Source organism: Panthera tigris, chromosome C1 (assembly GCF_018350195.1).
Source record: "Panthera tigris isolate Pti1 chromosome C1, P.tigris_Pti1_mat1.1, whole genome shotgun sequence".
Lineage (NCBI taxonomy): Eukaryota > Metazoa > Chordata > Mammalia > Carnivora > Felidae > Panthera > Panthera tigris.
In genome coordinates, this window is record NC_056667.1 from 12,337,196 (window position 1) to 12,362,976 (window position 25,781).

The window sequence follows — 25,781 nt, forward strand, 5'->3', positions numbered from 1 at the left end:
TTGGGGCTGCACCTGCAGGGAGCAGAGGAAAAACAGAGCTGCTGTGTCCGAAAAAGAAGCACGAAAGCCAAAACAGAGTAAACAATGATGTCGTTTATTTAAAATGTTTACTCCAAGAAATATATATAAAAAAAAATAAGACAATTACAGCACTAAACCAGGCACCTTCGACCAAATCACAACCTCTTCTCAGGTTCTCCCCCTTCGCCCTAAACCCCTTCTCCCAAAGGCTCCTTCCTGAGCTGGAAGACAGGTCAGATGCCCGAGGGGTTGGTGCAGAGTCCGTGCCCAGACCGGGCCCCTCTTTCTCTTGGGGTGCAGGGCCACCCCCTTGCACTTGTCATGATTTTTTTCCGCCAGTAGGAAGTTCATTTTAAAATTCTAAGCCCAAAGGAGTGATTGTGGCAGAGAATGGGGCCGTCTTCACTTGAAGGTATGTGTATGCTGCTCTGTCCCTGGCCGGGGGCCCTAAATAGGCTGGTGGCAGGTTTCAGACTAGTCCCCTGGAAGATCGGAGCCCTGCCTCGCCAAGGGCAGCTCCTGCAAAGGGACCGCACGACCCGACCCGGGGGTGGGGGGGCAGATATGCGGGTACCAGGGGCGCAGGCGCCTAAGCCCCACTCCAGGAAGGAGACCGGTGTTTAGGAAAACGGACGGGTTTACGCACAGAAGCGAGAGAGATGGTACTTTTGGGGTGATTTGGACAAAGCAGGTTAGTGTGGCAAAAGCTCTGAGGGTGCAGAAGCTTCTCCCCTGGACTACGGACACGGGAGGCCAAAGAGCGTGAAGTCAGACTAAGGAAGATGCAGGCCGGTCTCTTCGCTCGAGGCGGTGGGACCGGCCGGGACAGAGCCTGTCACACGCCCTGGAAAAGGCAGAGGCCGCCGTAAGGCGTGACGGGGGACGGGCAGGGGAAAAAAGCAACGACGACTAGATCATTTTTGGCATTTTAACATCGAGACACTGACAAGTGGTAACAACGGCAAAGCAAAGAATAAAAAAAGACCAATATGTAACTTTCCCCATCCACCCAAGTCTCACACTGAAGTTCTACCCCCATCTCCCCCCAGAAGCACCACGGAACTAAAAAATCTATTTTAAAGCACCCAAACCAGTCCAGACCCTCTCGAAAACAAGAGCCCCAGCCAGAGCTGTCGCCTCTCCTGGGTCCAAGTGAGAGGAGGGGTTCCGGGAAAGGCACCTCGTAACTCACGCAGAGCAGCGCAACACCGGTGACGAGCTCGGGCAGAGGGCACTTGGCAGGAACGGGGGTGGCAGTCACAGATCTGCGCAGACACGCGGGGAAGGGGGACTTCTTCAGGAATCCCAACTATTTGGTACCACGGCCAAGCAATGCGACCAGAGAGCTGGGTTAGTGGAACAGGAGCCCGAGTCTCAGAAATGGGGGCCCGTTCCGGCAGGATCCGGCAGGGGAGAAAGACAGAAGCATGAAGGTGGTAAAGGCTGGTACAAAAAGGGCTGAGCCTTCCTTGCAAGGACTCCAGAATGCACTTTTCACTGCTGGCTGATCAATCTCTAATGGCGAGTGCTGGCGAGGCGGCCCCGGCTCGTCTAAGGAGCCTGGAAGCCGCCCTTGAACCAGATACGTTGTCCCCGCGTCTGCCCACCCACACCCCCCCCCCCACCCCCAAGTCCCCACTGGGTCCACAATCACCTGATTTTCATTTGGACTTCTTTTACAGCTAAAGTAGATAAAAATGGCTAAACACAGACCCCAAAGCCCCCACCAGGGGGGAAACGGCAGATTCTACTAATGTTGCAGCCAAAAGGCGATGGGGCTTACAAGCAGCCAAGGAGAGAAACAGAACGCCAGCCTCAGCCGGTGTACAAGAAGCAGGAAGTGGTGACCCCGATGCTCCCGAAGCGGGCGGCCGTGATTCTGGATGGAGATCCGCCACCAGCACTGTCTATGCCCAGCTGCGGCCGCCGGTTCCCAGAAGGGACGTTTCTTTGAGTCCACGGGGACTCCTCTCAGGGAACACCCGCCCGGATCGCAACGCTAGTTACAGCTGGAAAGGGGTGTTCTGAGAAGTGGATTTAGGGGAGGAAGAAAAACAAAAACAAAAACAAAACCCCTAGATTGCTCAAAGTTTCTGCCTCTTTTGTAGGAATGGTAAGTCAACTATGAGCAGATATTTTAATTCAACATGAAAAGAAAAGGAAAAAAAAAAAAACCACTTTGGAAAGCATACAGAAAAGGTAGTTGACGTTGAATCGCTTATAAAACGGAACCGCAGGGAGTCTAACAAAAATGCACCTTCGGTCAACTTTTGCTTTCTGAAAATTCCTTGTTCGACGTCCCGTCCCAGTGCACTGGAACCGACAGCTGCCGCGAGAGGTGTGGGGCTGCAGAAGGCTCCGGGACGATCAGAGGGTCCGGGGGTTGTACTCTGGCAGTTTCTTGATCTTCTCTTTCTCGGCCTCGCTTTCGTCTCGTGCTATCACCAGGGAGTGGGCGTAGCCCATGGCCACCTGGGGGAACAGATCGGGGCTGGGGTGTAAGCGGAGCCCGCCGGCCCGTCGTGGAGGGGGGGAGCGGACGACAGGCCGTCCGTAAGCTGGGCTGGCCACCCTGGGCCGCACAAAAGCCCTTTGCTAAAGAGCCCTGGCCAAAACCAAAGCCTTCCAGCCTGCCACCAGGCAGGGATTCAACGCGGTCAGCAGAGACTGGCGGGGACACGGGGATCCTGCTCCCGGGCCTCTCTGGACCACAATCCCGCCTTGTGTGAGGGCACCCGCCCCATCTGTGTATCGGCAGACAAGGGCGGGCAGGCCGGTGGACGGAACAGCAGGGGCCTTGCCCCGCCATCTGCCCTAAGGCCCGATGGGGCGCAGGCTCCGCCGAAGGTACAAAGCAGACGTGAGCGACGCCCTCGTCCCCAGAACAAGTCTGCCGGGCCTGGCCTGTGGCCAGAGTCATTCAGGGCGAGAACAGCCACTGAGCCCGGCTGGCACGCCCCCGTGCCTCCTACTGCTGGCCTCTAGCACAAAGCAGCAGAAAAGCCGCTCGAGGAGCCATCAGACCAGCCTCGGCCAGGCTAACGAGACCGGCAGCAGGAAAGTCGGGTGCCGGCTGGCGGCACTCTCTCCACGGGCGCCTTTCGCGTCCCCCTGGCCCGGGAGCGCGTGCTCACCTGCTCCGTGAAAATGCCGTCCAGCGTCTTCACCTCCTGAGCCGCGGTGGAGGACTTGGGCTTGTGGTCCCCGTAGCCCTGGCAAAGCGGAGACACAGGACAGGGCTCGCTGCGGCACGGTCCACAAAGGGGACGACGGCGACCTTGAGCCGTCGCACCAGAGCCCCACCACGCGTGACACGAGGGGAGGACAGCTACCCACAAGAGTGCACACGAGTGCTGTGCACAGGGGGCTGATTCCCCACTTGAGGACCCTGACAATCTCGGGGGGTTTCTGCTATCGTGAGCACCTTCTGGGGGTTGTCACTGAGGAGACAGCACCGTCACGAGCACACGAAGAGTCGGCTGCTGTGGCCCTCAGGCTATGAGGTCACAACACTGGCCGTCCCCACCCTCGCCCCGCAGACTGGAGACTGAATCACCCCCACCCGCCGCCAGACTCCAGGACACCAGAGACAGAAGGCTCTGCCTGAGGACCACGCAGAGGGCGTCACGCAGAGAGCGTGGACACGGGGGCCTTTAAGGGCCAAGCAGACCCCTCAGGTCAAACCGAGAGGCTGACGGGGCTGGGGACGAAGGGCCTCCCTTCCCAGCTGCGTCTCTGCCACCAGACTCCCTCTCACACCTTCCCGTACAGTGAAGGCTTTTGCCTCCGAGATGCCAGGCCACCTCCTCAACCCCGAGAAGCTGCCCCAAAGTCCCCCTCAGTCCCCTCTGGTGGCTGAATCGGTATACGGGTTCCATCTCTGACAGGCCCTAGAGACATCTGTCCTGTTCTAAGAATGAGCCATGAAACCCGGGCCAGGTTCAGTGTCCTGATTTCGAGGCTCTGCCCGGGGCTGACTCTGAGGGGCAGCTGCACATGGGCCCCCAGGGAGCCCCAGACCCAAAGTAGGTGCAGAACACCGAGGACCAGGCCACCGAGCCCCGGAGACGGCTTTAGGGACCAAGGAGCCCTGCCTTCCCTCCTCTCCCTCCCACGAGCGAGGCGGGAAGGGAAACAGACCGCCTTCCCCGCAGGAAATAACAAAGAGTCAGGCTGAGGATCAAATCGCAGCTAGAACGGGCAGACCGCCAGCCGAGCTCCACAGCCAAGCTGTTCCTGATGAAGAAATTAAAAGTTAAAGACTCATCAGGCACCAGAACCCAAGAATCAGACAGTTGGTTGGGGAAGGCCAAGTACGTGTGAGAAACCGAGGGCTATCAGTTCTCATCAGGCAGGCAACGGAGATTAAAAGCAGGCAACACAGACTTTGACTTTTTTAGGAAAAACGAGAGAAGAACGTCCCCAAATGACCTGCGAGGCCGGCCCCGTGGCTGCAGGAGAAAACCAGGAAGACAGGACGCCTGCTCACCACCGCCCGCGTGGGGCCCAACGACCCGCTGAGCCTGCTGACTTAAACCCTCCTGGAGGGAATGAGAGAAACCACCCCTCTCCCCCATCACCGGCATATGCAACCACGGCTTGCAAAACCGAGGGGGAAATGAGACCCGAAACTTCCCTATTTCCAGATTTACGACGGGGACGTGAAAGACTTTCACAATTACTTGAGAGGCACCGAAGGATCTCTGAAAGCCGACGTGACCAAAGACTAGGGAGCGTCTTGGCCTTTCACGCAGATGCCCGTTTTCCTCTTGCGGGTTTGCGGGAGGCAGCCCCAGAGAGCCCAGACCGGATCCCCCCGCTTACCAGCTCCCCGAAGGTCGGCGACGGGCCCCAGCTGATGGTGCTCTCGTCGGCGGCCACGATGATGCTGCTCTTCCTGCGAAAAGGCAGAGGATGTTGCCAGCACGGCCGGCAGCCCCAGCCGCCACGGACCCTCCCTGCAGGCTGCCCGCTCAACAGCAGGGTGTGGCTCGTGAGCATCAGAGTCCAGTACCCCCATTAAACACCGAGAGGTACTCATTTCCTGGCAACACGTGCCAGGCCAACGGGCTTCTAGGCCCTCCACAGCGTCCCGTGCGGGCCCCAGAGCAAAGCCCCGAGAGGGTGCCAGGAACCAGGGCCCCAGGCCTTCCCCCCACCTCACCTCGGCCTGGTTTGAGGGCTGGGGCGGGGAAAACACACCGGGAAAAGAGGTCATCAGATCAGGGCAGAGAGCTGACTCTAAAGCGGGTAGAACGCCACAAAAACTGACGTGGGCGGGGCTAGACATCCGGGCAGATTAAAGCCATAGCCCCTGCCCGGAGAGACACGGCCCCCCTCCAACGACCCGGCAGCTGATTAACATAATCAGACTCCTCAGCAAGAAGCGCTACCTCACTCAACGGCGTCTGAGATGTCCTCAAAATAAACCGAAAAGCACGGGCTTAAAAGACGGTTTCTTCTCCGTGCGTCGGGGTAACCAAAATCCTACCACTATGTCCAGCTAAAATCCCGTTAACCTGCACAGACGAGCGAAGCACACCAAGCCTCTGAGGAGTAAAAAACCCTACAAGGGAACTTTCTGTGGATGCAGCAAGACAAAGCCTCTGTTCTAGGACCTACCAACCCCCAGAGCCTGAAACAGCCCCTCCCGCCCCGAACCCTGGTGCGTCTGATGCCCTGATTGGGGGACGGGGGGCTCAAAGGAAGAGGCGCCCTCCCCACTGTGTCCTCCGGGCCCAGGAAGGGGACACACGTCCCGCTCACCAGGAGACACTGCCACGTACCCACAAGCCAGGCTCCGGATTCTCCAGCCGCACAGGTCCTGCACGGCCTTCGGGTACATGGTGGATTCACGGGACGTGTTGGTGGCCCCCCAGAAGAACAGACCGCCTGGGGAGAGGCACACGTACCAAGAACTGAACTCCCCTCTCCAGCAACATCAGCAAGGCAAGAACATTGCACGCTGCTGGCAACAGAGGGGCGTTCAGGCCGGAAGAACGCGGGGGTTTTGGCCCGGGAACGTGCCAAGGGCTACGGGGCTGCCCACCCGCCACGCCATGGAAAGCCGTGACTTGGTTCCAGACACTCTCCTCCCGAGGCCCTGATGGGGGAACAGGGCGGCGGGGGGGTCACTCACCCACTTCGCTGACGGCAAAGGAGCAGGTGTAGCCGGCGTAGATCTGGGCCGCCCCACGCCCGGGGAAGTCGAACAGCTTCACCAGGCGCGGCACCATCTCGTCCTTCTGTTCCGCGTGGCCCAGCCGGCCGTAGCCGCCGAAGCCCCAGGAGAAGACGCGCTTCTGAGAGTCCAGGACCAGCTGCGGGCGGAGAGAAAACGCAGGCTTGGAGCGGGCCTCCTAACCCGAGGGGACGAGGGGGCCATCACTCCGTTCCAGAGAGCCTGTTGCTGCGGCTGGTGGTATAAGAGGCAGGATAATCTGAAGCTGCGCCCACGGTGGGGGCGGAGAGGGGGCGGAGGCAACAGGGCATTTGCTCTTTTTCTCGGCTGGGGACGCGGCTTTCCGTCCATAATTATTACTACTTTAAGCCTCAAATCCCCTTCACGCCTCATCAAAAGCAAAAGGGTGGGTGGGTCTCCAGAGAGCAGGCTTGTTTCCTTCCACGGTGGAGACAGAACCGCACAAAACCGAGAGGCAAGGCCTGCCTGCCTGCAGGGACTCTGGTTTGGATGCCCCGTTCGCAGGTGGTCTCCATCTGGTCACTGGTGCCGGGACCACATGGACTTAATTTCACTGAAACAACTTAAGGCTGATCTTCTTTCCTTCGCGGCATTTTCAACGTTCAAAACGGACAGCCCACCAAAACCATCTGACGGAAGAGGCCAGCACGGGATCCACCTTTGCTTTCCCAGATGACACTGGGCAGAAGAGAACCACGGATTTTCGACTCCAGGGGACCGAAATCTCCCGGTCCACATCACTGAGCACCAGACAAAGCATCCCAGAGGCCGTGCCCGAGGGTCACTCGCCAGTCAGCCACACACAGCAGGAGACCAGCTTGGTCTCTGGACTCCCAGCCCAGTGCTCTCTCAACAGAGGAGAGAGCCAACTTTTGACTCGCAGGCATCCTTGGGCAAAACCACCGCGAGAAGGCAATACAGATAGACGCATATCCAAAAACTGTATCGCCATCTATCCCAAGTGATCTGCAAGGACACAGCCCCCACAGTTAAAACCACTCAACACTGTCCGTACGGGGGATCAGAAAAAGTCTGTGAAGCTGTCAGACAAAGGCCAAAACCAGAAAGACACCATGAGTCCAACCAAAAAGTCTGTCCTTTAACTACGTCTACAGAAGTTACCGAGAGACTCTGAACAGAAGATCTACACCCCATGGGGGGTGGCGGGGGGGTGGTGCCTGGGTGGCTCAGTCGGCTGGGCGTCTGAATCGATTTCGGCTCAGGTCGTGATCTCAGGGTTCTTGACTTCGAGCCCCACTGTGCTGACAGCGCAGAGTCTGCTTGGGATACTCTCTCTCTCTGTCTCAGACCCTTCCCCGCTCATGCTCTCTCTCTCAAAACAAATTTAAAAAAAAGAAAAAAGAAAAAAGAAAAAAGGAAAACCCGCCCCGGAGCCACCTGAGTGGTACAAAGCCCGGGGAGAAGGGCGGGAGGTCTCGGACTCCCAGAATAAAGTAAGTCCCAGCCGAAGCCAAGCGCTGGGACACCGCAGCACACACACAGCCTCCCCACGGAGGTGAGGCTCAGGAAGCAGAGGAAAAGCCAGAAACCCCCAAGTCTTACCGTGTGGTTAGCGCCACAGGCCACATCTCGTACAACCACGTTTGGGACTGGCAGAATCTGCCCATCTTTCGTCTTCTCGATGAAGATGGCCACCCGCCGGGGCACCAGCTCGCAGTCGTACTCTATCCGCTGTGCCCTGGCGATGAACTTCCCGTCCGAGTTGTGTCCTGGGGCGACCAGAGCCAGGGGTCAAGCAGCAGTTGACGGCACCCCGCCCCAACCCGGCAGGGGGGCCTCGCGGGACAAGTCTGCCCACCAAGGTAATGCTTTTCCATCTGGGGCACAACCCACTCAGTGTCATGAAATCGATTCTAAGGGGTTGAAACCAATTAGTTTTTAAAGATGAACAGGACAGGGGCGCCTGGGTGGCTCAGTCGGTTGAGCGTCCGACTTCGCTCGGGTCACGATCTCACGGTCCGTGAGTTCGAGCCCCGCGTCGGGCTCTGGGCTGATGGCTTGGAGCCTGGAGCCTGCTTCCGATTCTGTGTCTCCCTCTCTCTCTGGCCCTCCCCCCGTTCATGCTCTGTCTCTCTCTGTCTCAAAAATAAATAAAAATGTTAAAAAAAAAAAAAAAAAGAAGAAGAACAGGACAAAGGGGCGCCTGGGGGGCTCCGTCGGTTAAGCGTCCGATTTCAGCCCAGGTCATGATCTCGCGGTCTGTGAGTTCGAGCCCCGCGTTGGGCTCTGTGCTGACCGCTCAGAGCCTGGAGCCTGCCTCGGATTCTGTGTCTCCCTCTCTCTCTGGCCCTCCCCCGTTCATGCTCTGTCTCTGTGTCAAAAATAAATGTTAAAAAAAAAAATGAATAGGACAGAATAGGGAACACCCAAGGACACTGTCCACACAAGGACGTTGTTTTGTAAAAGTTCTTTGTTCGTGCTCTGACGTGAATGGGCTGTAACACACACCTTAATGTCAGCTGTGGTCAAAGTCAGAAGCTCCCGATTCGAAGGAATGGTCTACTGAGTATGGTCTGTGCCCCACTTGGCCCCGGGGCGGGGGGGCGGGGGGACGGACAGAAAAAGTTCAACACACAACCTGAGACTTGAGGTTCTATGACTTACTAGTAACCCAGACCTAGCACTACGATGTTACAACGTAGTTAATGGCGGATTCTCGTCTTCGCCTTGCCTGACCCAGTAAACGCGTCACAAGAGAGGGGGTGGGGGCGAGCGGATGTGCCGGGATCCACTTCTCCAAGGATACATCGTATGTCCTAATTCTACAAGGGATCTCTCTGGATTTGGACCAGGAGATTCAAAGCGGGCTGCAAAGAAAGCTGAGAGGTATAGCGGATTCCACAGATACACATAAAGCCAGTTTCTCAAACTAGTTTTGAAGAAGGATGTCCCAGGGAAAGGGGAGTCCGTACAAAGTGCTCCAAGAGCGGCCTGCCCATGGCAACTGCTCAGCGATCAGCCATTATCATGGTCACCGAGATCGTGTGGCTCTCCCTGAAGGAAAATCCACCTGCTTGCTCGCAGATCTGGGGCAGCTAGAGGCAGCAGGGGAGCAGACACATTTCCGGAAGCCGAACGGAACCACACTTCCGGTGTTTCGCCCGGGGCTGGGGATGGCACCGGGGCCTGTGGCCATGGAAACGGTTTCTCCAACAGCCTCTGGCAACTCCCTGGCAACCAACAGTGAAATGTGCGTAAGGGGCTGTTCTTTCTTATTCACTTCTGACTTGAGGTATATTTAGTTTCACAAAGTCACTGTTCCCTAAAGTCTAAGGCCAACGAGATGCTCCTTGTTCTATTTATACCTTCTTCCATCTGTCTGCTTTTAATGACGTGGGGACCCAGCAACCCAGATCCGGGGGCCGCGGCGGATCCGGGGTGGCATGCAGCTAGGGAGCCAGCAGAGGGCGCCCACTCCTCACCTCCTACTCGCAAAGGGCTGGGGTGTGGGAAGGCGCCAGAAGGAAAAAAACACTCTGGTGTCAGATGGGAAAAGAAAATGGAGACCTTGTAAAATCAGGATCGAGAGACATTTTCCACTTACTGAGAACCGCTTTCTGAGTTCTCCCTTTCTACTCAATGAGATAGAAGTGAATGTGTTTCTGGAGGAGTACGTTCTGTTTAGGGACGAAAACAGGAGGGATCCCAGGCACTTTACACGGAATGGGGCTCATGCGTGTACCTGAAAGAATCGCCCAGACCAGGGTTTGCAGAGCAGACTTAATCCTGTGTAATTTTCTCACTTTCAATAAAGGCAAATCTTTAAAATATGAAACCGAATGAAGGCGCCTTTTTTTTTCTTTTTTTTTTTACAACTCTGAAATCCTTTTACATATAAATGAATTCCCATTATCAGAAAAAAGAATCCTTTGTCAGACTGAGCCTGACTTACTCATTAAGGCCAAGCCACTGTGATGCTCCACAACCCTGTGAGTTAGGACATGCTGTCCCAGTAAATGGGAGATCCACTTAATGGATCAAGGCTATTATCTGCGATCAATTACCCACATTTCCAACATGTGTGTGCAGGCCCACACCGACTTCTGGCTCCAGATACGCAGTTAGATTACAGAGCTTTTAAAAAAATGTTTCCATACCCAGCTGACCATATTCAGGGCACCCAAAGGAATAGAGGTTCCCTTTGCAGTCCATTATCATACTGAATTCAGCCCCACAGGCCATTTTGGTAATTGGCTGGCCGTTGTACATTATCTGAAAAGACAAGACAGGAGACTCTCAGACATTTTCTAAAAGACTGATAAAAAGCCTCCACCTCTCGTAGGTCAGTGTGAAACAATTACTAGATTACAAAGGAAATTTAATGGACTCAGCAATTCTGAAGGCGAAAGCTTAGGACGCAGGTTAAGAAACACCCTTGTGACCCCCACCTTCCCAGCAGAGTTGAATCCCAAGACAGGGTTGATCGTGCCCCGATCCCTGTATCCCTCCAGATGCCCAACACTGTGCCCAGTCAACGCACTCACTCCTCAGCCGGCCAGCACGGGCAGGAGGGTGAAAGCGACAGAAACTTACCCACATGTGACCCCCAGACCTCACCTACTCACTAGCAGCTCAGCCTTAACTTCCGAGAGGAACTTTCTCACGCTTCCCTCACCCTCCGCAGAGATAATGGCCTGACTGGTCTCCACCGAAGGTGTGGATGAGACATAAAATGGCTCAAAGACAGCCAATACGAAGACAGCCAAGGCCCCGAGGAACTTAGCGTGGGCTCGGGAAACACATCTAAGACAGTACTTGGAAACTGTGTTACTGCACTCATCAGTCAGGGAGAGCCCTCGCCAAGAAGCGTGAGCCCTGGGCCCTGCCCGTCGGTCCTGGCTTCCTTTAGAAACTGTTCCTCCTCGGAGCGGGTGGCAGATGAAACGGAGACGTTCCACAAATCGTTCAAACCACAGGTTAAGTTTGCCCACGGTCTCTTTTTAAGAGACGAGCGATCTGAGTTCCTGCCTTCATCATTAAACCAGACACTCACTGGCACTTGGCTGTTTTATGTTCATAGTCACGTTTTAGGTGCGAGTCCTCCCTCCCCAACTTAACCCTCCGTTCCTGAGGAAGAAAAGACGGACTCCAGTCTGTGTCCTAGGCACCTGGCAGGGGACTTCACACAAGGTCAAAACTCAACAAGTCTTTGCAGATGCTGACAAATCCCATCCCTAGAACATCTCTCACCTTCTTTGGAATAGTACAGGCTGAAGAACAAGGCCTCTGTAACAAATTCTCTCCGTGAGAGAGAAAAATCGTTCTCGGTGTGTGTTTCAACCATGAGCATATATTAAATCTGCTCTAAAGCCTGTAACGTGTGCATTCCACTCAAAGACTCTAGGCTCTGTTTCTACGAGACATCAGTTACACTGCAGGGAGAGGTATTTGGTCCCACCGCAGAAATTTCTGCACAACAGCAAAGAGAAAGGCCGCAAGACCAGAGCGGGTACCTGTGCCGGGCTCGGAACAGCATCTGTCTGGTTGCCGAGGCCCAGCTGCCCCATCTTGTTCTCTCCGAATGCAAACACGGAGCCTGTTTCTGGAAGGAGAGAACAGTATCACAGAAGGGACAAAGAACACTGAAGGTTTTGAACTGGGTTTGGAATCAAGGGCTCCAAAACCATAAAAAGAGCTCCTCTGCCAGGAAGAGCATGCGTGGAGCGGACGAGCTCGGAGCAAAACCCCCGCACAGCCGGGGACGAGAGCGCAGAGGCACACAGGGCACGGCCCCGGCCTCCGCCTCCCGGACGGGCTTCCTACACCGGCAGGCAGGCAGGCAGGCAGGCAGCTGAGGCTGCCAGCGGCTTCAAGAGGCCCACCCCTGGGGCACTCTGGGCACTTTTCTGATCCTGACCGAGAGCCACAGAGGCGGCTCTGTCCCCGCGCCCGAGGTGGGTCCTGTGGCCTCGTGCCAAATGTAGAAGGAACCCGCCGTTCCTTACCCGTCAACGCCAGGGTGTGGTTCCGCCCACATGCCGCAGACACAATCACTTCGTGGCTGAGACCCTCAATGAGTTTGGGGGCCTCAACCCTCTTGGTGTCACCGTGGCCCAGCTGCCCCTTCTCATTTCGACCTGCAGATCAAGAGCGAGACGCAGAGGGAAGAGAGGGTGGCCAGAGCAGCGTCACGGAAGAGGCAGGCACGTGTGGGGGTCCCCTAGAAGGTGCCCTCCACTCAGTGGCGGAGATCGAGGCGGAGAAAAGGTCCGGGTCCGGCTCCTGTCAACGGCCAGCCTTTCGAGACCGGCTCGGATGGGGCCGGGTGACCAGGGGAAGATCCACGGTGCCTTCCCCAGGGACCTCTCCTCGGGCCGCTGCCATCTACTTCACCTTCTCTGACCCCCTTTCCTGTGACGGCAGCTGCCGCCCCCCCCCCCCCCCCCGAAGCACTTTCTGAGGCTCTGCTGCTCGGTTCGCCCTGGCCCCTGCCAGAACCTTCCACGAGACACTAGCCCCTGGCAAGGCTCTTCGGCTCCAAAGCTCTTCCGCTCCGGCCCCTACACCTGCCCTCGTTTCCAACACGGGCTACGACAGCTTCCAAATCAAACAACTCTGCGGGCCCCTCACGGGTCCCCCTGGCCGAGAGAACCATACGGTGGGAGCCACATACTGGGGAGATTTTACGGGGCCAGAGAGTCAGGGCACTGGGAGGGAGGGGCAGTTCACACCCTCCCTGACAATGAACGTCGTGACCTCTGTCACAGGAAACACGGAGAGCAGAGCCACGAAGGTGAGGCCCAAGCCTCCTAAGGGCCTGAGAAGGAAGTTAATGGCCGGCTATGAGAAACTCCACCCTCAAACCCGCACAGATCCCAGCACCCCCCCCCCCCAGCAGGAGCGGCAGAACCCCGCTTCTACCGGGAGCGGTCCAAGTTCACCGGGAAGGGCACTCTACCCAGCATGGGTGCTGGGTGCAGCTTCTCGGCCACCCGAGACGCTTGGGGGGCTGGCAGGCGTGGACCCCTCGAGAGCAATGGGCTGAGCCCTGACGCTTACAGACACCGGACAACACCACGTGCCTTTGGCTGTGGCTGACTGCGGAACCGGTTGCCCCCCCCACCCCACCCCCCCACCCCCCCGGCCCCTCACCCTCGGCGGCAACCAAGTCTGCTCACCGGGACACGGGTCTTTGCTCTGGGACCAAGTTAAGTGGCCACCCTCCAGCATCATGCCCTACCCGCAGGGTCAGCACAGGGGACAGTTTTAGAAGCACCACGTAAGTGAAATTCGGTGAAGAGGTCAGAAATCCGCTATTTCAAGTTCGGAACTCTGACAGGCTGCTGTGTTCGGTGTCAGAACACCAGGCAGGAGGGGTCCTCGGGGGGAGGGGGGGGGACACACATGCCGCTGTGCCAGTCGGAGAAAATGAACACCGCGGCCGTGTCAGCATGGCATCCAGAGACTAAAGTTTAAATTTGGGCCAGACACCCTTGTTAGCTGGTTTTTTTTTTTTTTTTCCCCAACAGAATCACAAAATTAGCAGAGTGCAGCGAAGACAACAGATGTTAATATATTTGGACTTTGGTACAGCAGCTCATGAAATTGCAAAAAATCATTCAAACAGACCGAAATAAAAAAGGAGTCATATGGACTAAAAGCTAGCCAAAGGACCAGAAACAAAGGGTGGGGACCACTGCCAACACACCCAGCTGGAAGAAGACTCCAGGAACTACCACAGGGCGTGGGGCTAAACTGAGCCTTAGTCAGTACCTGGATCAACAATCTGGAAGAGGAAAGGGGCGGCAGTGCGTGGAAGCCTTCCCGAGGGGACACCGGAGGACGGCAAGGACACCACCGCCGAGGGGCGCACACGAGGGGGTCCAGCAGCCGGAAACCGGCCCGGCTGAGAAAAAGCGCTCTCAGCTGTCGGGAAATCCAGTAAGAAAGAGGCACCGAGCAACCCAGCCTGTGGGCCTGTGATCCCCGGAAACAGAGGCACAGGACTGCAGGGACACAGTGGCCGATGCCGTGACGCGGCCCATGGCATTTCAAGTGGCAGGAACACAGGTCTTACGTCAACACTGAGCCACAAAGCAAGGGGGGGGAGGGGGGGCTGTCTGCCCAGGGGACGACGTGCCTAAAATAGGAATTCAATTCTAGGTGCCTCAAGATCAGAAAGATCCAGATTCAGCCAGAACATTCAGGAAAAGGTTGCTTAAAAAAGAGGATTCAGAGAATTAGGTGGCCGCGTACAAGAGCTTGACAGGGCAGTGGAGGAAGGGGATGCACTGGCGGGAAACAGGAGGGACCAGCCGGAAATCAGACGGAGCAAATACGGCTGCAAGAAGGCCACCCCTCCAGGCAGACCAGACGGAGGGGGAGGAAGTCAGCCCCGTGGGGGGCTGCCTCCATGAGCCACCCTGACCCGCCCCCGCCCCCGCCCCCGCCCGGACTTACCCCAGCTCCACAGCGTCCCTTCCGTGGTGATGAGGAGACTATGGGCAGCACACGAACCCGACACCACAGTCCGCACCCGGACCCCCGACAGGCAGCCGTATCTATGGGGCCCCCACAAATTCTGACCGAGATTGCGGTAGGCAGCTGCAAAGGGAGGAAGGCAAATCAGACGCCCGCGGGGACCGGCTAGCGGAAAGCACCCCGAGAAACGTCGCCAGCCACCAAGGGCTTGGTCTCCTGGGACACAGAACCCTGGGGGTGCGGCATCCCCCTGGCGCAGGGAGGCCGCTCAAGGAGAAAGTCTGCAACCCCGACCTGCTCCACCTGCGTCTGGGCCCCCAAACCACAGGGACCTCAGACCCTCGCGCACTGGCTACCGAGCACATCCACGTGCAACTGACCAGAAAGGCACGGTGTTCTCCCTCCTGTTGGGAGCCCAACCCAGGAAAGCTGGCGGTGGACCCCCGGTCTCCTCCCCCCTATGCCCAACGTCACCCTCCCTCGTCTGCTCTCCACCTCAGCCTCCCCCCCTGCAGCCAGAGGCTCCTTTTGGGGTCTGAGTGTCCCCATCCTCCCCAGAACAACCTGCCCTCCTCGCACACCTACCAGGCTCTGTGCAGGGGGAACGGCTGACACCCCTCCCCTTACGTGGCTTCCTGTCTCAGGGGTCCCACCGCAGTGGCCAGGTCATGGCCCCCTGCCTTTGCCGTGTACTCCCTCCCACAGAATGCCCTTCCCCGTCCCCTGCTTGTGCTTTATTATTTTTTTTTTATTTAAAATAAAAAAAATTTTTTAATGCTTATTTATTTTTGAGAGAGACAGAGACAGAGTGTGAGTGGGGGAGGGGCAGAGAGAGGGAGACACAGAATCTGAAGCGGGCTCCATGCTCCAAGCTGCCAGCACAGAGCCCGATGTGGGGCTCAAACTCACAAATCACGAGATCATGACTTGAGCCAAAGTCGGACGTTCACCAACTGAGCCACCCAGGCGCCCTCCCCCCCACCCACTTGTTCTTTAAAACCTCGTATCAAGCACCCTCTCCTCTGGGAAGCCCTCCCTGACCACATCCCCCTACAGTTTGTGGTTCCCCGAGAACCGTGAGGCCGATTGCAGCACTCAGCCTACTGCACTCACGTGCCTTCCACGGTCCTAGCAACCTGAGGGCCTCACCAGTGCCTGGCACCCAGGGAACACCCAGGAACACTGGAGGGTGTGTGGGCAGGAGAAAACAGCTGCCGCCTTCAAAACCCTCTCTTTTCCCTTTTGACAGACAGGGTGTGGCCAATTTTGTGCTTAGTATTTTTAATTTGGGGTTCTCAAGGACAGAGACATGAACACGTTTCGAGGCCCGTGGGGGCCATTATGAAACGCTAGCCGCTGCCACGTCAACCGTCACACTCATCTCGATGTCCGAGCTGATTAGGAGGCTGATCAGTTATCAGGCACCGGAGGAAAAGCATCTGCGAACCTACGCTGCCCGTGCCCCACCAGCAGAGGGCGCCAAGCGTATCCTCATGAGTTGCAGAGGCCGCCCAGGCAAAGGGAAGCTGAAGTCCCTCCCCCATCAGGCGGCGGGCCCTGGGGTCATCAAGGCACACAGCAAAGTCCCTGAGCTTCTCCGCCCTGAGACACTCCTCGCTACCCAAAGGGGAAAGGAAGAAAACCCAACAATTCTCTGCGACAGAGCAGACCGAAAATGACAGCCTTCGCGGGTTATGTTCAAGTCTGTCTATCGTGAAGGCAAAATGAATTGGGGGCACGACTGACGTGTGTCATCTCTGGGAACAGGACACAGCGTGCGGGGACACCGCGGAGGTGAGCGGTGCAGCAGCTGCCCCGGCGTCGCTGAGTGGACCTGCCTCACAGGCGGCCAGATGGCTCGGGTTCGCCAAAGCATCTTCCCTACGGCAGCTGTGGGGCAACCCGTGCCCAAGACGCCGGGGGCCCAGCCTCCGGGGAAGCCTGGGAGGGCGATCCAAGCCACAGTCAGTGCCCCGCCGCAGTCCCGGCTCTTCAGCCAGGCTGGCGGTCAGGAGAGGGAGCACAAGTCGCCGTGTCAATCTGTAAATGAAGTGGGCGTCGTGCCGACCCAACAGGATCTGGGGCAGCCTGCACACGGGGGTTGGCGAGCTCGCCTTCCGAGGAGGCCAGGAGACACAGAAGGGAGGCCCTCCTTCCTTCGGCTTTTGCACCAATGGTAAAACAAACCCCCTGCCCTTGCATTTAGTGCCCCGGCAAGGTCACGGAGGGCCAAGGGGTATTTTAAGATACTTACAAAGGTCTGACACAGGTCAATCTAATTACATAAAACTCCATTTAAAGGGAGACCGATCAGGGAAGCAAAAGCCGGAAAGGGAAAGGACACAAAGGCACGCCTAAAAACAGGCCCAGAGTGCCTTGAACCAGGCCGTGAAAGCAGATCTCTAACCACAGGCTGGTTTCCCTACCTTCTCTGCCTCACAGGGGTGCGGGGAGTCGAGCCGGGCCCGGCAATCCCGCCCCACACGAGAGCCCAAGCTCTGCTCTCCTCTGGCGGCTACTTCCCCTCCCTCCCTGGGCCTGATGTGGAACCGTGAGCGGGCCACCGGCCGGAAGAGCACTGCGAAGGGACGTGGCCCACTGGCAGGGCTGCAGAGGCATCAGCTACCCCTCAGGAGGGGCTTCCTGGCCCCCCAGCCGCGGGGTGGAAGCGGGCCCTGCCCGTCGGGAACCCCTGCCGTTTTCACGGAATAAGACGACCTTCTCTGCCCGTCCTGAGGCACCAGGGAGTGTCAGTGTGCAAATATTTGTTCACTGGGCGATGCTGGGAAGCACTTTGGGAATCTTTCCAAATGAAATCAAGAAGCCATAAAATGTGGCGATGTGCCAGCTTCACGACGGGCCAGTAGCTGCCTGAGGAAAGATATCAACTCACTAAAAGCCACTGGGGACCAAAAGCTGCTTTCTTGGGACTCCTCTGCTCCCTCCACTCCACACACCGTCACTTGCTCTGTCCGACCAGTTCCTGCAATAATTTGACGGCTAACAAAGAACTGAACTCAGTTCTGTAACGTCTAAGGAGTCTGACATGCGGTACGTGACAAATGTCTTGGATGTCTGACCAGCCTCTCTGTTTTCATGAAAATAACTGACGTGAGAAGGAGAATGGAAAGAAGGGGTCAATGTTATTGGTGGCTATTTATAATCTTCCCGTTTAATCCTAAATGCAATCGGGTTTGTTAGCACAGAATTGCGAAGCGGGAGACCAGGGTTCTCTGGGAGCCCCCAGGGGGGTTCTGTGGCCTCGGGCAGGTTGCTTGGCCTCTCTGGTCGCTTCTGTAAATGAAGAGGAGACCCACCTGGCGGACGCCCGCCAGAATCACCCAGAATCACAGAGTCACGCGGGAGAACTCGGAAACCACGCCTCCTACCTTGTTGCTTAGGCACTTCTTTTCGACCAATCAAGTCCCAGTTGGTTGCCCCAAAAATCAAAAGCTGCCCTTTGCACTTAGACCCTTCGAGTTTCTACGGAGACAGGGAGAGAGAAAAAGTATTAGCTTGCAACGTGGCTTCTAGCTTTCTAAGTCTGTCCAACGACAGCCAGAAACAAAAGAAAAAAATAGGAATTCGTTATTCGCATGCCCCCCCCGCCGCCCCCCCGCCCCCCCCCCCCCGCAGTTCGCACAGCGAATGGAGGCTTGAGGTGGTCACTGCCTCATCAGTGTGCATAACCCCAAACCTGCCCACAGCAGCTCGTTCCTTATGCCCAGGCTCACTGTTACCCTTTGACTTCTCTTGAGAATGATCTTTCGCAAAAAACGTAAAAAAACATTAAAAAAAAAAAAAAATCAACCAAATGGCATTCCCCTCCACCCTGCCAACTGCCTATACGGGTATTCGCAGGAGGCCTACGGTGGCACACAGGGAGAATTACAACGGATGACCTTGGGGCTAGGTCTGCTTTGCCCACGGCCAACATGGTGTTGCACGTGACTCCAAGCCTTGGGAGCCCCGAGTCACCGGTGATGTTGGACCCTCCCTCCGGGTGCTGCCCCGCGGTGCCAGGCGCCTTTCTGTGGGGAAATCATCAGAGCACCGTGTGACATGGGAGAACCTGGCTTCGATGGGGCTGGGCTCATCCCCACTGCTGGCCTGGGAGCCTGGGGAGCGGCAGTGAGTGGGACAGGGAGGGTTCCAGACCCTGGTACTCCGGTCCAGACCCTCAGCTGCCCAACACAGAGCGTGTGGGGCCCTTGGGCCGTCGATGGGAATACGCACTGCTTTAAAAGGCCACTATCCAGTTTGGGGTGGCCCTCATTAGAATATCCTCAGCAGTCTGCTGCACATTTTCAAACAGCAGTCAGGTAAAGACTCACTTCTGAACCACGCACCGGTAGGTTCCTTACGGGCCGGGGAAGGGGACGTCCCTCTCATCCCCTACCGCACCAAGCCCAGAACATTGAAGAGAACAGTTTCTTCCCATTTACAGAGCTGTTCTTGGAAGGCCTGATGAAAAAAAAGCCACCCAGTTCCAGTCATCTTAACGTCTAGGCGGTGGTGGCCCTGGCGGGACATGTGGCCACACGCATGCGTTTTTAAGAGGAACGCACCTTCGCGGGGACTCAGCGTGACCCAAACCCGAGGCCTCGGTCACGCCACAGAACAGACCCCGCCATGCTCACCCACGTTTACGGGGCTGGAGAAAGCCAGTCCATCTACAGGACATGTCCTGCGGGCAGAGAGAGCAGCCGCGAAGGGGAGCCAAACAGCCATGAATGGAGAAGGGCTTCACCAGGCTTCAATTATTTAGAGAACGACCCTAATCGCAGGGCAGTCCCACCCCACGGCACCCACAGACTCGGATTACTTGAACGGGAGCCTAGTTTCCCTTGGTTATCTCCCCTTCTTTGTTTAGCTGGCGGGCCTGGCTGGAACATTCTACAGATCTACAACAGCAGAGGATGAGCAGCAGCCAGTGGGTTTCGTCAAGCTCCCCAAGGAAGGGGCGGCCCTGGGTCTCTGCCCAGGTCACCGGCCAGCTCCGCACCACTTCTCAGGTGTGCGTGGAGAGGGGAGCAGAGACCAAGGAGGGCACTAAAGCACGGTGGGACGAGCTGCCGGGCCAGGCGGGCAGAGGAGCCCCGGGGGGGGGGGGGGGGGGCGGGCAATGTGACCATCAACCCGTGACATCGAGAGGCATTTGCTAGAGCAATAGCTCGCAGGTGGCCCCTGCGGACCTCTGCCACTCCATCAGATGGCCGGACCTTCTGCCCTGGCCCGGGGAAGGGACGGGTTTCCTCTGTGACCCGCGCCTGCCAGCAGCTGCACGGATGAGCAGGTGCCCGTGGATACTGGCTCATCTAGCCAGCCACATGCTCACACAAAACTCCCACCTTCCCGATACGAGGTGTGTGCAAAGCCTCGGTCAGTGGAGTCTACTCCAGTCTCTGTGGTCTGATTCCTACAGAGAAACTTATCTTACTCAGGTTTTTACATCACAAGCCTTACGTCCTCACACATGAGGTCAAAGTAACAGACTAGATTTCACTGCTATTATCCACACAGTTGTTTGCCATCCGTCGCCGACTTTGTCCATAATTTAATTCTCCCCTTTACCTTCTATGAAATAAAAAATTAAAATGACAACTCCTAACGCCCTGTAGATCACAGACCTGTGATGTCCCTCCTGGTCACAGACCTAAGCCAGGCCATCAGGTAGGAAAGACCCCAAAGCCTACTGGCTCCCAGCCAGAGGACCCCCCATGGCTGTCAGGGCTGCGAGCCGGAGGCTAGGTGACCCTGCAAGGTATGATCCAACCTTCCCTGATGGGCCAAGAGATTGCTTTTTGCGCCTAAAGGCCAGGTGGCTACGAAGCCGGTCAAACAGTCTCCCCAACAGGATGAGTGAATTTCACTTCACCTTGCTGCCTCCCGTGAGCTGGGCCGAGATGAATGGCCATGGCAGCAAAACGCACAGAGTTTCTCCGATCAACAAAATGGGGTTTCCGGTCCAAAGCGATTTTCGAATTACTGCCCAAGTGCAAGGAGCACGTTCGTGAGGCTGAGAGTCAACCTTTTAACATACATCCTTCTAAAAAAGCGCTACCCTTGGCAGAGAGACGATGGTTCAGAGAGATGGCAGCAATGACAAGTTTCCTAACGGGCTATCAACTGAAACAGACTTCAAGCTCGCTTTTCAGTCGTATCGATCAGGCCCTTTCGGATGGAGCACACCTGTCTCAGGGTCTACAAAACCTCAGCAAACCAACACTGAAGGAACTACAAAGACCCGGACGGCTTGGGACACTCACTGGTTTTCCAGGATTCTGCCAAGGCCGTCTGCGTCGCCTACAGGCTTATGGAGCTCACAAGCCATCGACCCTAGACCATCATAAAACGCTCAATGCTATGAAATGTTTTACAAAAATACACCACCTTTACTTACTCACGGCAACCTTGCCCCTCGACCACACAAGCATCTGGGTTCACCTTTCAGGAGTCCAACTTATGCAGCTTATGGTTCCAGACCACTCCTGGCAGCCGCTCTCACACACACCTCCTTCAGGAAGCCCTCAACAGCGGTTGAAAACCTTCTCTGAAACAAGCCAGGGGCTGCTGGCAGCCTGGGGCGGGACAGCTTAGCAGAAGGCGACCTTATGCTTCCCCTGGAACCCAGGAACCTGGGGCCAAGCAGGAGACCCACCAGGGCCTGGCCTGGACTCCGGACCCAACCCAAAAGATGCTAACAAGAACTTAAACCTCGGCGTACTCACTTTCCATGAGGCATCTGAACCCTCAGTATCCTAGATGCGCTGAGCCTAGGAGGGTGCGGACTGGTCCAAAGGAAACTGCTCTAATGCTCAACAGGCCCCTTGTTTTTTAAGGGGGTGGGGGAAGGTACGCGTAGATCTGTACAGAAGAACCAAGAATCTGAAAGATCCTAGAGATGTGAATACAAAGCAAAAGCAAGCTGCGGGGGACTGCCCGGTCTGTCTACCCCCAGGGATCAAAGGAATCGCTCAGTGAGACTGAGAAAGTGCCGTTCCCACCAGACAAGCCAGCCACGCACAGTGCTGGTGGAGAGTCACGTGTGCCTTGCACACACTCTCCCTGGAACTACACTCTTTTTCTGTTTGTTTAATGTTTATTGATTTTTGAGAAAGAGAGAGACAGAGCGGGAGACACAGAATACGAAGCAGGCTCCAGGCTCCGAGCTGTCAGCCCAGCCGGAGCTCCACACGGGGCTCAAACTCATGAACTGAGAGATCACAACCCGAGGGGAAGTCAGACCCTTGACCGACTGAGCCACTGAGGACCTGAGCCTCTGAAGACTGAGCCTCTGGGACCACACTCTTGGGCGAACCTTGGTCTTGGGGTCAGAATCTCTTCCTTCAGGACCAGAAAGCTCACGCTCAGTCAGGCGGAGTGGAGCCCTGCAGCTGAAGGAACTCACGCACAGAGAACGCAGCAGAGGCAGAGCTCAGCTGGCCTTTTTGTTCAGTCTCCTCCTAATACACCAGGACTGGAGCGGCCAATGGCTACAGTCCCACACAGAGAATGAGATCTGTCAAGGGAAAGCCATTCCTGCGCCCCAGTTTCTCAATGCTGTGGCTAGTTCCCGGCACCGGCCCGGTCCCAGACGCCAGGTGAGACATTCCACTGACATGGGCTCTCCTCTACCATCTGATGGGCTGACCCTTTCAATGAGAGGGCAGTCATAAAACATTTTCACGGGACCCCTTTGCACAGGGGTTAAGGATGCCATCAGAAAACACCTGAGCCCATGTGGAAATCCACCTCCGTGTGATGCTGGGATAGGCTCTTTGAAACTCTGCGCCCCAGTTTCCTCATCAGTTAAGTGGATGAAGAAATGCATCATTTTTAACCGTTTAAACACTGAGCGCCTTTGGGGGAAAGCACTCCTGTACTGTTAACCCTTACACGCCCTTTGGGGACATCGAAAGGCCTCTCCAGAGCGTCTACACCCTAAGCGGAAGTTCCGACTCTTTGGAGGTTATCTGAAATCCGGTGTCAGCTCTGAGACTCTCCCAAACACACGTCCCACAAGAAGCCTGTGGGTTTCGAGGATCGCGGGCCCCGGGCTGAGATCTCCGGCTCCGCAGGGTCTTGCAGGCGCAGGAGTTGAGTTGGTCACGACCTCAACTAAGATCTACAGGCCCCACTCTAACCAGCGAATTCAGCCCCGCTCAGGGCACGGGAGATGCTTCCTCCCGGGGGAAGGGGGAGCGCCACCCGGAGCCCCCGCGCCCTCGGACTGCGAGCGGCGAACAAAGCCCAAACACCTCTCAGCCCCGGGGGCTTCCCGACCCCGGGGGGGGGGGGGGGGGGGGCTCTCCCGAGCATGCGCCCTCGCACCCCGCCCCGGCGCCGACCGCCCCCGCCTCCCCGGCGGCGCTAGACGGCGCAGGGCCGCACGAGGCATGCGCGGCGGCCGCCAGGCCCCGCCCCCCCGGAGCGCCGGAGCCGAGGCGGCGGGAACCTCAAAGCCCCGGCGCAAACCGCCGCTCCCCGCAGCGCCCCGGCGGCCCCCTCCCGCGGCGGCGCCCCGGCCGAGCGGCAGCCGCGGTGGCGGGAGAGGGGGCTGGGAGCGGCGAGGGCCCGCGGCGTCGCGGGCCGCACCCGGCGCGCGCGCGCGTCCCCTCCTCCGGCCCGAGACAACTTGCAAAAGTCTCCCTTCCCGGGGCGGGAGGGGGAGGGGAGGCGGAGGGAGTCGGCTCGCGCGGCGCCGGGGGCGGGGCCATGACCCCCTCGCGCGGGCGGGCGGGCGGGCGCGGGCTCCGGCCGCCCCTCCCCCGGCGGGGGCCCGGGGGCGCGCGCCCCAACGGCCAACTGCCGCGCGGGCGGGGGCTGCGGGGTCGGCTAGGCCGCGGCCCGCGCCCGCCCCCGGCCCGCGCCCTTTTGTTGTGCGGCGGCGGCGGCGGCGATGATTCAGCCCGCGGCCTGCGCCGGCCCCGCCGCCCCCGGCCAGGACGCGCAGTGACGCGCCGCGGCCCCCCGGACCCCCCGGCCCCGCACTCACGACGCGCTCCTTGGTGTGCTCGGGCTCGGTGATGATCACGGCCGCGCCGCCCGCCTTGGCCGCCGCCGGCCGCGCCGCGCGCTTGCCCCCGCCGGGGGCCCCGTCGAGCTCCAGGCCGTCCTCGTCGCCGCTGCTGCCGCCGCCGCTGCTGCTGCTGCAGCGCTCGGGCCGCTCGCGCTTCCTGCCGGCCGGGCCGCCGCGCTTCCTGGGCCCGGCGCGGGCCGTGCCGTTGCCCGAGCTCGGCTCCTCCCAGGCCGCCGCCGCCGCCGCCTTCTTCCTGGGCATGGTCGCGCTGGAGGAGACACGGGGCAGCGGCGCACAATGGACGGGTTATAAACTGCGCGGGGGGAGGGGAGCGCAGCCGAGCCACCGGCCTCCACTTCCTCCCCTGCCCTCCCCAAAGTGGCGGCCGCGGGGTGGGCGGAGAGGGGGCGAGCCGGGAGGAAATCGCGCCCCTCCCGGGCCCCGGCGCGCCTCCTCCGGGGAATCCCGCACGGGAGCCCAGGTCTCCGACTGCATTCCGCGTAGGGAAAGAAAAAAAATGGAGACCCCCCCCCCCCCGGCCCATCCTCAAGTTAGGTTTGCCTACAACGCATCACAATTGCAGCCTGGTCCCCGAAAAAGTAAAGGGAAAGAAAAAGGAGCCTCCGATCCTCTACGTTCTAATTAGAGAAGGCTCCGGGATACTTCAAAGATCCCCCTTTGAAAGCGCTCCCCCCCCTCCCTGGCCGCCCCACCTGCTGCTTTTGTCTCCGCGCCCCCCTCCCCAAGCCCACTCAATTAAATGCAATTCTCTCTGCCGCCCCCCTCCCCCGCCCGAGCCCCCAGTTCCGCGCCAGCCCGGGGGTTCCGACCTCTGGCTCTAATTAGCCTAATCCCTCGGGGTGGGCTGCCCCCGGCGAGAGGGGGGCGAATAAAGCCGGCCCCCAGCCCCAAACACCTGCTCGCACAGACACGAAAAATAAAAACTTTAATGGTGCTCAACTCTCCCGGCCCCTCCCCGACCGTGCGGCCCAGCCGGTCCCTCCGATCCCGGCTGCAAAGTGCCCCGCTCTGCCGCTACTTTCCCCCAGCGTCCCTGCGCTTTCGCCCTGTCTGCCTTTTTTTTTTTTTTTTTTTTATTGATTTTGAACAATGGGATCTCTGTCTGTCTCCGATTAAACCACGTGGATCCGCCTTCCTTCCCCTTTTTATTCATTCAATCCCCCAACCCCCCTTCTCAGGTTTTTTTTTTTTTTTTACCTTTTCTCCTTTAAAAAAAAAAGGGGGGGGATGGGAGGGGGGAAAACTTTCCCAGATCCCGCAAACTGAACGTTGTCGATTTTGATTTTCAGTCCCTACCTGGTTGGAGTGATGAGAAACCGGAGAGAAAACGGAAGAGGAGCACTAAAAGACGTACCGGAGGGCTTTTTTTTCCCCCCCGGCCCTGATCAGGGCTCCAGCCCACTCACCAGATACACTTAAAATGTAAATACGAGCTTCCAGAACAAATGCTACAACACAAAACAGAAACACATGTGCTGCCGGGCGGCAAGCGAGCGCGCGACCGAGCGGGCGGCGCGGGGCCCGGGGCGCGCGCGCCCCCTGCCGGCCGGCGGACCCCGCGGCGGCCCGGTTCCGCCCCCGCCCGCGCCCGCGCCCGGGGGACTGCCGGCCCACCCGAGCCTGCGCCGGGCGCCACGCGGCCACCCTTCACCCGCTCGGGTCCTGCGCCTTCCGCAGGCCGCGCCGCGGGCCCCGGGCCCTGTCCGCGGCGCGTCCTCTGCGCGCCAGAGGTTTCCTTGGGGTTTAGGAACATGTTAGATTGTTTTTCCCCCGAGCACGTCTAGACGGGTCACCTGAGGACACTCGCTGGAAAATAGTTACTTTGCTCACGCATCAGCCAGCAAGGGACGTGCCCTAATTGAGTGATTGGAATGAAGGATGAATACAATTTGAATAATCTCTTGTGCAGAGAGAAGCTGCGCTTTGGCTGCCTACGGATGCGTCCCCAGTATGTAGCAAGCTGCCGTTACCTGGTAGGGTTACGTGAAGACTTGCCCTATGAGTGAATTAGCCAGTGATTGGTATGCAGGCCAAGGACGCTAGTGTTCATGGAAAGTTTTCATAAATATTTGC

General features: G+C 57.9%; 1 protein-coding gene across 2 annotated transcripts; it reads right to left on the reverse strand.

Moving 5' to 3' along the window:
• Positions 1-73: 73 nt before the first annotated feature.
• On the reverse strand, positions 74-25,174 carry RCC2 (regulator of chromosome condensation 2). 2 transcript variants are annotated; one of them, XM_042995870.1, is made up of 13 exons: positions 25,005-25,174; positions 23,664-23,955; positions 18,055-18,148; positions 14,645-14,788; positions 12,190-12,321; positions 11,698-11,786; positions 10,342-10,456; positions 7,787-7,953; positions 6,161-6,341; positions 5,808-5,913; positions 4,846-4,918; positions 3,156-3,233; positions 74-2,493 (listed from the first exon to the last, which is right to left on the reverse strand). In XM_042995870.1, the coding sequence occupies exons 2-13, from the start codon at positions 23,946-23,948 to the stop codon at positions 2,389-2,391; spliced, it is 1,569 nt and encodes a 522-aa protein (XP_042851804.1). In that variant the 5' UTR covers positions 23,949-23,955; positions 25,005-25,174; the 3' UTR covers positions 74-2,388. The 2 variants fall into 2 exon arrangements, with proteins under 2 accessions (XP_042851804.1, XP_042851805.1); XM_042995871.1 differs by having other exon boundaries at positions 25,115-25,134.
• Positions 25,175-25,781: the final 607 nt, after the last annotated feature.

Coding starts and splice junctions, on each gene's coding strand:
- RCC2 (XM_042995870.1), bottom strand. CDS start 23,948: ATGCCCAGGAAGAAGGCGGCGGCGGCGGCGGCCTGGGAGGAGCCGAGC. Junction 14,789..18,054: donor AGAAGTGCCTAAGCAACAAG/GTAGGAGGCGTG, acceptor CTCCCTTTGCAG/CTGCCTACCGCAATCTCGGT. Junction 3,234..4,845: donor CGCCGACCTTCGGGGAGCTG/GTAAGCGGGGGG, acceptor CCGCTTTGCCAG/GGCTACGGGGACCACAAGCC.